This window comes from Acomys minous, assembly GCF_964271855.1.
Source record: "Acomys minous genome assembly, chromosome: 6".
In the NCBI taxonomy this organism is placed as follows: Eukaryota; Metazoa; Chordata; class Mammalia; order Rodentia; family Muridae; genus Acomys; species Acomys minous.
In genome coordinates this window covers 79140962-79153728 of record NC_140487.1, presented here as the reverse complement: position 1 = coordinate 79153728, position 12767 = coordinate 79140962, and the positions used below count along the sequence as shown (strand labels likewise).

Genomic DNA, 12767 nt, shown 5'->3' with positions numbered 1-12767 from the left:
GGGGGCTGGATTGGTGGCTCAGGGCTCAAGAGTGTTTGCTGCTTTTCCAGAGGACCTATTTTGCTCTCAACACAAAATCACCTCAAAGCTCACTATCTCTTAGAATTCTCCATCAGGGGGCATCTGACACCCTTTTATGGCCTCTCTGGGCACTGGGTTCATGTGCTCTTCACCTCCCACATACACAGAGTTAAAAATCACAATACAAAAATCTATGAGAGAGTGAGAGACAGAGAGGAGAGAGACAGAGAGGTGAGAGAGAGATGAGAGAGACAGAGAGAGAGAGAGACAGAGAGGAGAGAGAGAGATGAGAGAGAGAGAGAGAGAGAGAGAGAGAGAGAGAGAGAGAGAGAGAGAGAGAAGATACAAGAGTTTTAGTCTTGACTTAGTTTTTTGAGATACAGTTAATCTTATCTTCTCCTAAAATTCCTGGAGTTTGTGATCTATAATGGCTTATGCTTATTTTATTGACAGTACATTTTTATATTGAAATACAAATAAAATAGACCAGTTTATTATAGTTACATTGAAGTTAAAGTCAATAGAAAGAGCTAAAATTTTTTCCCATATTCTTCCTAAAAACATTTACTATAAGCAAAACAAATAATTCCCTTTCTTAATTAAAATATGGGCTTGGAGAGATGGCTCAGTGGTTAAGAGCACTTGCTGCTCTGGCAGAAACTTAGACTTAATTCCCAGCAGCCACATCAGGCACCTCACAATCACCTGAAACCACAGCTTCAGGGGAACCAATGGATGCTTTTGATGCTCTTTCCTTCTCCACAGACACCCACATACACAAAAATAAGACAGACATAAATCTTTTTAAAAAGTTTTCATTATAAACCATAAAAGCAGTATCATTTAGTATTGGCTTGCATGGAGAACTGGCAGAGAAAAACATACCTGATGGGCTCCTGCGGCTCTGCAGGTAAGTCCAGCTTGCTCTCTTCTTCTGCAATGAGAAAATAAGAAAGGCTCTGGTGACCTGGAGTCTGATAGGTGGTGCATTCTTTCCAGAACCTCAATAAAATCACAGTAAAAGGATAGAAGTATGGCACAAAACGTCGAGGAAGTAAAAAAAAAAAAAAGATGTCAAGATGGAAAGTGGAGGTCGAATGGCAACTGTCTTGGAAATCTGAAGGTCAGCTGCACCGTGAGGAAAGGCCAACCGACCACATGTGGAGCTCTACTCGGGAATCAGGGAAGGAACTCAGAAACCAAGGGTGCCAGGTGGGCCGGGGAGGCAGTGCACCTGCCGCATTTGCCATCCTCACCCCAGGGAACCACATGGGTCTCCTGTCCAGACAGGTGGGAGGGTGCTAAACAGTCATGGAGACTCAAGGCTGAAAAGTATGGAAGTACTGAGGACAGAAACAAGGGAATAAGTAAAAAAGAAGGCACCTTCAACAGTAAAACTCCTCACCTCTCCTTGTCTGGCTCCCAGAACTGCCCCCCCCCATCTGTTTAGACTATTTCTCACTATAGCAAAGCCATCAGCAAGGTCCGGTTTTTATGCAGAATGTCCACTCTCTTTAATAAGTCTAATCGTCACATTTTCATCAGAAGAATGAACCATCAAAGATGACCAGACCGTTGATCTCAGAGAAACCAACAATCTATACAACTAAATAAGAAAAACAAATATCTTTTCCTTAAAAGCCTCCCAGAATATACAATCATTATTACACCAACAAGACAGGAGTACTAGGAAAAAAGCAGGCTTTTAAAATTGGAGGATTAGACAGTAGGACCAACATCCAAAACACAGGAGAAATAGAAGAGACCACAGAGGAAACAGGAAGAGAAGACCATAGAATAAGCCACATAAGAGAATTCCCTAGAGACAGAGTGGCTCCAGTTTGATATTTCAACAGCTTATAAGATATGCCAAGGAGTTGGCAAAAATCATTGATCCCTGTGAATAGAGAGATAACAAACAAATATTAATCACAGGTTAAGAACTGAGAATCTGAGAGCATCTGTCAGTCAAAAGCAGCACCTGCAAGTACAGTGTAATAGTGAGTTTTATTTCCTAGAGAAAACTATTTACAAACTGTGGTCACACAAGCATGGACTAGCTACACGTTTAGGCATGCAGTCATAAGGATTCCCCTTCTTGGTGTTAGGAGGCTCTTGGGGGTTGAAGAGTAATCCTGGGGGGAAGGAGTCATCAAGCTGGCCTCCAGCCCAGGAGAGGGAGGTGGAGGGGCCATCACACACACACCCATGACAGAAGCAAAGGTGGGGGACAGGGGCCACAGGGGTGCACTGACCAGTAGCGGGGTGGGGTGGGGGAAGGGACAGATAATGCTGCCCTCTTCCTGGGAAGATGGTAGACTCCTCCTTTGGGGCGCAGAGAAAGAGATGTTCAGAGAAAGAAAAAACAAAATAGTGAGAGAAATAGAGATAAAAAAGGCTGCAGAAATTCCTGAAGGAATTCCTGGGAAAGATGGCGTGGTGGTGGTGGTGGAGGGGAAGGCACACCATGACATCCAGAGACAAGGGGAGGTGCACTGCAGCTGCACTGGCATGGATCCCTGGTGGGGGAGGGGATTGAGACGCCCTAGAGAAGATAGGCAGGCCTACCTTCAAAACAATCCTCCACTCTCCACAAGCCTCAAGTCTAGTTGCAAGATTTGGGGGAGACAACAATTCCTCAAAGTAGAGTCAGTAGAGAAGAGATTCCATTTTGTTATTCAGCAGCTGGGCCCTTCTATTGTTAACCACTGGGCCAGCTCAAGGGCCTGAGATCAGAAACAAGCACAGGGCCACACAGAGGGAAGGCACACAGGGGCAGCTGTGCAGAGCAGGAGGGCCTGAGGCTGAAGGGTTCAAAGGTGCGGGGGACCCCAGGAAGCTAGCTCTGGCTGGAGGGCGGAGGAGGAGGAGGAGACATAGCCCTATCCTTGGTGTCCGGGAACACAGATCACCCTGGAGCTTGTCGGGTTTGAGCCTGAGGTCAGAAGGGTGTCAAATACTGGAGCCATGGAGTTGTCATTCACCCCTGCACAGCCCGAGGAGTCTGAAGTTCGCAGCAGCTTTCCCCAGCAGAGTAAAACATACTTAGTAAGCCTTGAAAAGTACAAAGGCAGGTCCTTCGCTGGCACACATCGTAGTGTTGTCCGTACTCCCTACACCCCCAACACACGGCGAGACATCCTCAGCTAAAATGACTCTCAGAAACACAAGATCTGGGGATTCTTGTGAAGCTAAAAGACCTCACCTAGCCCAAGGAACGCTGAGGTGCCTGACACTCAAAGAGTGAAGCCAGCTCCTGAGGAGACAACGCTGGATATCACCCTTTTGTCCAGTACAGACTCAGCAGCTATAGCGTACACCAAGGGGGCCACCAGGTTAGCTGAGCAGCCCTTGCTCAGAGCTAGCAGGCTTTGCCAACCCAGTAATTGTGAGGATTCTGCTTCAGTCTGCCTACCTGTGAAGTCATTGTCTACCTGCCATCGGGGCGTGGCCCGGCCAGTAATTAATTGTTAGGTTTCTGCTTCAGTCTGCCTACCTGTGATGTCATTGCCTACCTGCCATGGGGGTGTGGCCCTTCCCAGTATATAGAAAAATAGACCTCTTTCTTCCCACTCTGCCTCTGTCTCTGTCTCTCTGTCTCTGTCTCTACCTCTCTCTCTCTCTCTCTCTCTCTCTCTCTCTCTCTCTCTCTCTCTCTCTCCCTACCTCCGGTACCCCTTCCCCCTTTCATTCTCTCCCGAAGCTTGCTTAATAAACCTCATATAATATAATATCTGGTATCATCTTATCACTTTCTTATATTAAACATAAAAGCAATCAGCTGCTCCTACCCCTCAGCCTTGTTCTGTCTTTTGCTTTGTTATTGTTGTTTTTTAACTTGATTCCCTTTTTTACTTAAACATTTTTAGCAGAAGATTAATTTGTTGTATCACACACACACATATATTATTCTTTCTTTTTATTCCACATGCATTGGTGTTTTGCCTGCATGTATGCCTATGTGAGGTCCTCTGGAACTGGAGTTACAGTTGTAAGCTACCAAACGGATGCTGGGAATTGAACCACAGGTCCTCTAGAAGAGCAGCCAGTGTTCTTAACCTCTGAGTCATCTCTCCAGCCCTCTTTTATATTTTTAATGTTTTTGTTTTCCCCATCATATATTTATCTAATTCTTTTTGCATTTCCACTACTGAGTACTTCTTTTCTATAGTTTTTTTCCTTTTCCTTTTTGCTCATTGTATTTCTTCCTTCTCCATCACTTATATTTAGCAGTACTTTGACTTTACCTTATTGACATTTTTTCCTTAAATACTGATGGTTTTATTCATTCTTCTTATATTCATCTGCTTTTGGTTTTAAATTTTTTTTAACTTTTGGGAAATATTTCTTCTTCCCTTATTCTTCCTCCACCCCAATCTTTTGCTCTTTAACTGTGTGTTAGTCACTTTTCTATTGCTGTGATAAGACACCATGACCAACAGAGTTTATAGAAGAAAGTGTTTAATCTGGAAGCTCACAGTTAGAAAGGACTAGAGTCCATGACTGTCATGGTGGGTGGTTGGCAGCATATAGGCAGGCACAACACTGGGGTAGTAGCTGAGAATTTACATGGTGATCAAAAACAACTAAGAGGCAGAGAGAGAGAGGGAGGGAGGGAGGGAGGGAGAGAGAGAGAGAGAGAGAGAGAGAGAGAGAGAGAGAGAGAGAGAGATTGGCGTGTGCTTTTGAAACCTTAAAGCCCACTCCAGTGATGCACCTCCTCCAACAAGGCCACACCTGACAACCCTTCCCAAAGGGTTCTACCAACGTAGGAGCAAGCACTTAAATTTATGAGCCTCTGCGGGTCATTCTCCTTCTAATCACTGCATTCTGTGTAATTTTTTCTCTCCTCTCTACAGTGCTCTTTCCCATTCTCTATGTTCTCTGCCTCATGTGTTAACTTTGCTTCTCCCCAGCTTTTCCCTTCTCCTTCTCAAATCCCATGCATTTATCATTTCCACACTTAACTGATTCCTAACTTCATAGCGCATGCTGCAGGAGTTTTGCTATTCTGGATTCTGTGGTCTTTGGTGCACATTAGTGAATTGTAATTGACTGTGAGTGTTGTGCTAGTTGCTTATCTCCTTGCTGGACTAATACTTGACAGAAGCAACCTAAGAAAGGAAGGGTTTGGTTTGCTCATGTTTGAGATTATAGTCCACAGTGGCAAGGAAGACATGATGGAAGAAGCTGGAGACAGCAGGTTACACGGCACCCACAATCAGCAAGCAGAGCGTGATGACTGCTGGTCCACAGCTCACTTTCTCCCTGTTACTCAAGCAGTCAGTCAGGGTAGTTTTTGCCACCTCAATTAACCTAATCGAGAAAATCTCTCGTAGATAGATGTGCCTCGAGACATATCTCTGAGGTAATTCTAAGCCTGTCAGGATGACAACATACACACACACACTCACATACACACACACGGACACACACACACAGACCACATACACACATAGACACAGATGAACACATACACAGACATAGGCACACACACACATACACACACCACATACACACATATACAGACACACACCACATACACACATAGACACAGATGAACACATACACAGACATAGCCCCCCCACACACCCAGACCACATACACACATAGACACAGGTATATACATACATAGACACAGGCACACACACACACACATACACACAGATGTATACATATACAGACACAGGCACACACACACACACACACACATACACACAGATGTATACATATACAGACACAGGCACACACACACACACACACACACACACACACACACACACACACGTACACATGTTACAACAAGTGTACTACCGTATCTTGTTTGTTGATGTTGCTGGCATGGGAGCTTATCTTCTCCCAACTGAGTGTTGTTGAGGAGATTACATACCTACTCCCCAAACCCAGAAGCATTTGCTAACCAAGGATTCACATAGTGTGACCCAGAAATGCAAGAAACTAGAAAAGGCAAGGTAAAATTACTCCTATAAAAGTTCTCAACTCCTCAATCCCTAAATTGAAAGATGCTGAAGCAAGAAAGATTTCAGATGAAAATGTCAAAGGTTATTATAAAGTTCACTTAGATCCAAAATAACATAACCCACATATTGGTCAAGATAGAAAACAAAAATTTATTGTATTCAAGTCACTGATCATCGATCAGGGATGCAGAGCAGACTTGGGAGCTGAACTGTGTCCATGCCCCCTCCCTACCCCGCTCCCCATCCCCCCACCCTGAAGCCAGAATGATACAGAGCTTTAAAGTTTATAAACCATAAACATCTGTGCTGAGTTACAGTTACATTTTCTTCAACCAGTCAGGATTTAGAGATAGGAAATTTTCCAAAGAACATTCCCTATGTGGTCCATTTATCCCCTTCTCACGGGCTCATTTATTCAATGGCGGCAGGGTGGTTTGCCTAACACTCACGGCTCAGCTTGTGAAGCAGGATGCCAGTCTCCCAAGGACATGCCTCTCTCTGCCAACCAGAATGTCAGAAAGGTCTTGGGAACATCAACTTTATTTGAGCCCTATTCAAAATGGAAGCTTTACTCAAACGGCTTCAGCTTGGTTCTTTCTTACAGGTTTTGGTTAAATTTATCAGTGACCCGATATAGGATACAAAGAAACAGAATTCTATATTGACCTAGAGAAGAAAGTGGACAACAAAGAAGAAAGGGTCAAAGATGGATAAGAAATCAATCATATGGTTGAAAAAAGTCAGCAATATGGGAGCAAACTTCAAGGAAATTGAGATTAAAAAAAAGATAGGTTTGAAAGTGAAAACAATAAATCAAATAAAAAATACAGTGGAAAGCACAAATAGACCCAACCAAGCAGAAGAAAGAACAAAGGGACAGGTTGATATATATGTGACTAAGAATATTTAAACTACTGAAACAAATCTACAGAAACCAATAAACTTGGCAGTAATTAAAATAAAAACAAAACAAAACAAAACAAAAAAAGGACAAGTCTAGATCCAGATGGATTCACTGCTAATTTTACCAGGCTTTCAAAGACGAGTTAATACCAATGCTTCTCAAACTGTTCATGACATAGAAAGGGAAGGAACACTACCAAAGTCATTCTACAAGGCTAGTATGACTGTGATACCCAAACCACATAAAGACACTTCAAGAAAGAAAACTACAGATCAGTTTCCTTGATGAGCATTCATGTCAAAGTTCTCAAATAATTCTTGCAAAGAAAAATGGAGACCACATTAAGAAGATCTCACATCATGGTTGTCCTAGTGAGCTTTAACTGTCGACTTGATCCGCTAGAGTCATCTCAAAGGAGGAACCTCAATTGAGGAATTGCCTGTACCACACTGGGGATGTCTGTGGAGGACTGTCTTGGTTACCATTATAGGTGGTACCACGACTTGAGCAGGGGGTCATGGAATGTACAGGAAAGGTAGGCCAGCATATGTCTGAGTAAGCCAATACAAAGCATGGTTTCTGCTCCAAGCTCTGGGTTAGGTTCCTGCTCTACTTTCCTTCAAGGATGGCCTGAGACCCAAAAGTATAAGCCACATAAATCCTCCCTACCCTCTGCTGATTTTGACCAGAATACCTTATCATAGCAACAGAGATCAAGTAAGAACAATGACCAAGTTTTGTTTCTTTCATGGATGCAAAGTTGGCTAAACAGATACCAATCTGAGCATAACTCAGGACATAAGTAGACTTAAGGGCAGAAACTTCAATAGACATCAAAAAGACCCTTCAACAGAGTTCAACATTTCTTCATGAGAAAAGCCTTAAAGAAATTAGAAACAAGGACTGGTGTGGTAGCTCAGTAGGTAAGAGCATGTGCTACTCTGGTAGCAAACCTGGTTCTAGTCCCAGTACCTGCATGGTGGCTCACAACTTTGTGTGACTCCAGTTTCAAGGGATCCAATAGCCTCTTCTGGCCTCTGGAAGCACCAGGTATGCACATAGTACACAGCCACATATGTGAGAAAATGCTCATACACTTAAAATAAAAATAAACGTTTTTAAAGTTAAAAAAGAAAACTAGAAATATTCTATGTGCAGTGGTACATGCTTTCAATTTCCTAGCACTCAGAAGGCAGGGGTGGGAGATCTACATACTGAGTTCCATGTCATCCTAGTGAGACCTTGGAGATAGAGATAGAGATAGATAGAGATACAGAGGTAGAGATAGCAAGAACATAACAAAAATATCATGACATAATAAAGATCATATAAAAACCCTATAGCCAACATTAAACTAAACAGGAAAAATAGAGAACATTTCCTTAAAAACTTGGAATGAGACAAGGGTGCCTACTCAGTACATTTTTATTTAATATAGTACTCAAAGTCTTAGGTGGAACTATAAGACAACAAAACTAAAAGAAGGATGAAGAGTTGGCTCATAGGTTAAGAGCATGGACTGCTTTACCAAAGGACCCAGGTTCGATTCCCAGCATCCATTGTCCACAACTATCTTTAACTCTGGTTTGACACTGGAGTTAAAGAATCTGACATTCTTTTCTAGCCTTATTGAACACTGTACACAGACATACATGCAGGTTAAACACCTATACACATTACATGAAACAAATTCAAAAAGAAAGAAAAGGGATGCAGCTATACCATCCCTGTTTTCAGAGAACTTGAATCTTTGGTTAAGACTCGAAATACTCCACCTGAAAACTCTAATAGCAGACAAACTCTTTAGACAAAGTTGTGAGATGCAAAATAAACTAGAGACTTACTAACTGTATTAGTATCCTTTCTGTTGCTGTGATAAAATACCCTGAGGAAAAAAAACAGTTTAGGGAGGAAAGGGCTTATTTAGGCTTACTGTTCCAGAACAGTAAAGTCTCTCTATGGTGGGGAAGACATCACAACAGGCAGGGAAGGCAAGGCAAGGAGCAGGAAGCTGGCTCCGTACACAGAGAGCAGAGGAGAGTGGGGGCAAGCCATGTATCCTCAAAGCTCACCCCAGTGATAGACTTCCTCTAGCGAGGTTCTACCGCTGAAAGGTTCTGTAACCTTTCTAGTAAGTGCCACCAGCTGGGGACCAAGTGTCCAAACACATGGGCCTGTGTATGAGGGAAGTTTGCATGCACACACAGTTGTAACCTTTGTATATATGAACAGTGAATTTGCTAAGAAAGAAATCTGAAAAAAAAAAAACCATTCAAAAAATAACTAAGGAAAATCCTAACCAAGCAGATGAAAGCCCTCTGAAGAAAAACCGGAAGGAAACACAGGAAGATAGATCTCCTATTATCATGGATAGACGTAATTAAAGTGAACAATACCTATGTTATTAAAAATAATCTGTAGATTTATGTTAATTCCTGACAGAATTCCAATGACATTCTTCACAGAACTAGAAAATTCAATTCTAAAATTCACGTGGAAACACAAAGGCACAGAATAGCTAAAACAATCCTATGTAGAAAGAGAAATGTTGGAGACATCATAATATCTGATTGTAAAATATATTACAGAACCATAGTAACAAAAATAACACAGCCCTGACACAAAAACTGACACGTAGAGCAATGGAGTAGAGCAGAGAAGCCAGAAAGAAGCTTCTATGTCTATAGATACCTTTTTTTAGGCCATCAAAAATATATATTGAAGGAAGAGCCCTTTTAAATGAATGGCACTGGATAAATTGGATTCCCATCTGCAGAAGAGTGAAAGCAGATGGCCATCTCTCACCCTGCGAAAAATTAATCAAAATGGATTAAAGACCTTAATGTAAGACCTATAGCTTTGAAATTGCTGGGGGAAGGCAGGCAAAACACTTCAAGGTACAGGCATGGGGAAAGGATTTGACAGAGTTCTAGTCTGCACAACACAAGAGTATAGGACAGTACAGAAAATGATCTCCAAAACTGGGAACAAGATTAAGTGAAATTAAGAAGCATCTGCACATCAAAAGAAACACTCACGGGGTGAAGGGACAGCCTATAGAAAAACCTGCCAATCACACATCAGACAGGGGGTTAACAGATGGGATCCGTAAAGAACTGCAGGAGTTAAACACCCCCAAATCAGCTCATCTGTCAAGGAATATCCAAGGGACTGAATGGACACCCTGAAAAGAAGACATCCAAGTAAGTATTTGAGAAGATGTTCAACATTCTTAGCTTTCAGGGGATGCCAAGGTAAGCTGCCCTTGGAGTCCACTTCATCCCAGGGACAACAGCTCTCGAGGAGACAGGTGAGAACAGGTGCTGCTGTGGACACTGGAGAGGAGGAAGTTAAACTCACATAGCCACTGTGGAAATGAGTGTGGAGACTCATCAAAAAGCTGAGTACATTTCTGCAGGCTCTCAGTCGATGTATCACAGAAATACTGGTATATTCACGCTCACGGCTGCGCTTTTCATAGTAGTCATGAAAGGGCAGTTGAGAAGTCCATCAGCACGGGCAGACAGAGGAAATGTGGCTTACATATACAAGGGAATTTTCATGTAGTTGTAAAGGGAAGCGGACACAATGGAAAACCACTGGGTCGAGTAAAATAAGCTGCACTCAGAAAAAGGTTGCAAAAACTATGTCTGATCGTGAGACTGGAGGAAACGTTCCTAAAGGAGATGGGATGTAGGAAGGATAACATAATACCTGTGAAAAGCGGAAGGCGCTGGGGGAGCAGAGAGGAAGAGAAGAACAGTTGAGAAAAGGCTAAGCACACATATGTCTGAGGACACTTTGATGAAACCAATCAAATTATTTGGCACATTAGCCTAAGAAAGTAAAACAGGAACAAAAATAAGAAAAGAGTATCCGTCAAATAGCTAGAATTGATTTCATAGTTTAACCAGGAAGTTTGATGGGAGAATAGGATAGTCTTACAGAAGCAAGGGAAAGAAAAGTAGCTCAGGGTGTTTGGGACAACAAAAGAAAGATAATCACCAAGTCTGAACTGTGAAGAATATTTACAAAGTCATATTAATATAACCAGAACTAAGAGGCAGATGAGGTGTATATGTGAATAGCAAAATAAGATGGCAATCTTTGTGTTTCATAAGATAAAGTCTATAAATAACAAGTGAAACTGCAAACCTCAGGAGTCACTACTAGCCTGGAGGCTGATCGGGAACTTGGCGGTCTATGTCCACAGAAGCAGCTAAGCGCGGTGAACGTTGCTGCCTGCAGGGGGCAGCACTCAGCGTTGACCGCCACAGGCTTGGAACGACCTTGAAGGACTCTACTCAAAACCACTTTCTGCCTTTTGTCTTTCAAGGCTACTGACATGTTTCTTTGATGAAAATAAAAATCTAACATTTTAGCTACAACTAACAACTTAGACACTTTGCTAAAAAAGACATTCCTGGTCTAAGAGAGATGCTCAAACACAAAGAGGCGAAGAAGCCGTGTAGCGTGCAGCAGGAGGATGCACACTGAGGACCGTTCTAGCTCCTCTTCCGCGCATCACTGCCCTAAGTGACAGGATGTGTGTGAGAACGCCCTGTCTCTGGGCCTCGGTGTCGCTTCTGACGCTTCTGTTCTGGGACAAGTGAGCAGTGCCACTGGACTAAATTTCTCTTTCCCTGGTGTCTAGAAAATGCATTTTCCAGGGAGAGAAGAATTTCCACAACTACCCCCCCCCACCTCCGCTGCTACATATCTCCCCGTATATAAAAATTATATATATATATAAAATAAAAATATATATGGAGACTCACAATTCTATGGGACTTCATCAGCTTTCTGTGCAAAGAAAATTTTCTTTAAAGTTACTGTATATTATATAACAATGTAAAAAGAAAAAAAATCAGGGAAATAATTGGGACCTTGAACTAGAGAATCAAATGCTATTACACTTTCCTAACTATAAATTGAACAAAATGTATTTGAATATATACAAATATATATATAATATAAATATAAACATAATATAAACATTAAATAAATAAAATAAAAATATATAATATAATAATATACATAGAAATATTAAGTAAATAAATAAAAATATAAATATAATATAAATATATTTTTAAAAATATATAAATATATACATTTATATATAACTTGAACAAAATGTATTTGAATATCTATACATATATATATTTATCAGGAAGGGGAAGTGGCAAGAAGCATACTCTATATTAGATAGGGTACTTCTGTGTGGACTTGTGTGGAAAACTATGTCTGGTAGGAATTACTTTCAAAACCAAGTTGTCTTAGTTAGGGTTTATATGGTTGTGACAAAACACCATGCCCCCCCCCCAAAAAAAATCCACAAGTTGGGGAGGAAAGGGTTTCTTGGGTTTACACTTTCATAATGTAGTCTGTCACTGAAGGAAGCCAGGACAGGAACTCAAACAGGCCAGCAAACCTGGAGCAGAAGCTGATGCAGAGGCCAGGGAGGGATGCTACTTACTGGCTTGGTCCCTATGGCTTGCTTGGTCTTACAGAACCCAGGACCCCCAGGCCAGGGATGGTACCACTCACAATGGGGTGGGCCCTTCCCCAAGGACCACTAGCTAAGTAAACGCCTCATAGCCAGATCGTATGGTGGAATTTTCTCAATTGAGGTTCCCTCCCTTTAGAGGACTCCAGTTGTGTGTCAAGTTGACATAAGACTAGCCAGAACATAAGCTTTGAAAAAGTATATTATATAAAAAAGTATTATAATCCCCCTAACTTTAGTGATTCCCTTTATTCAGATATTAATTCATCTGCTGGCTATATATACTAGCTTATTGAATCATCTCCCAACTTATTCTATTATAGTTTGTTCAGATTAGCATCTCAAATTTAAGATG

At 41.8% G+C, this 12767-nt stretch overlaps 1 protein-coding gene across 4 annotated transcripts in view; it reads right to left on the bottom strand.

Annotated features, from left to right (window-relative positions):
- The window catches only part of UBE2U (ubiquitin conjugating enzyme E2 U), a 66969-nt gene that overhangs the window by 37791 nt on the left and 16411 nt on the right, over positions 1 to 12767 (bottom strand). For 3 of the 4 annotated variants that reach the window (XM_084787042.1, XM_084787043.1, XM_084787044.1), the window contains exon 6: positions 907 to 955. In XM_084787042.1, coding sequence (XP_084643168.1) covers positions 907 to 955 — 49 coding nt within the window. Of the gene's footprint in view, positions 1 to 906; positions 956 to 7878; positions 8003 to 12767 lie in introns of all 4 variants that reach the window. The other variant, XM_084787045.1, reaches the window with a different exon arrangement.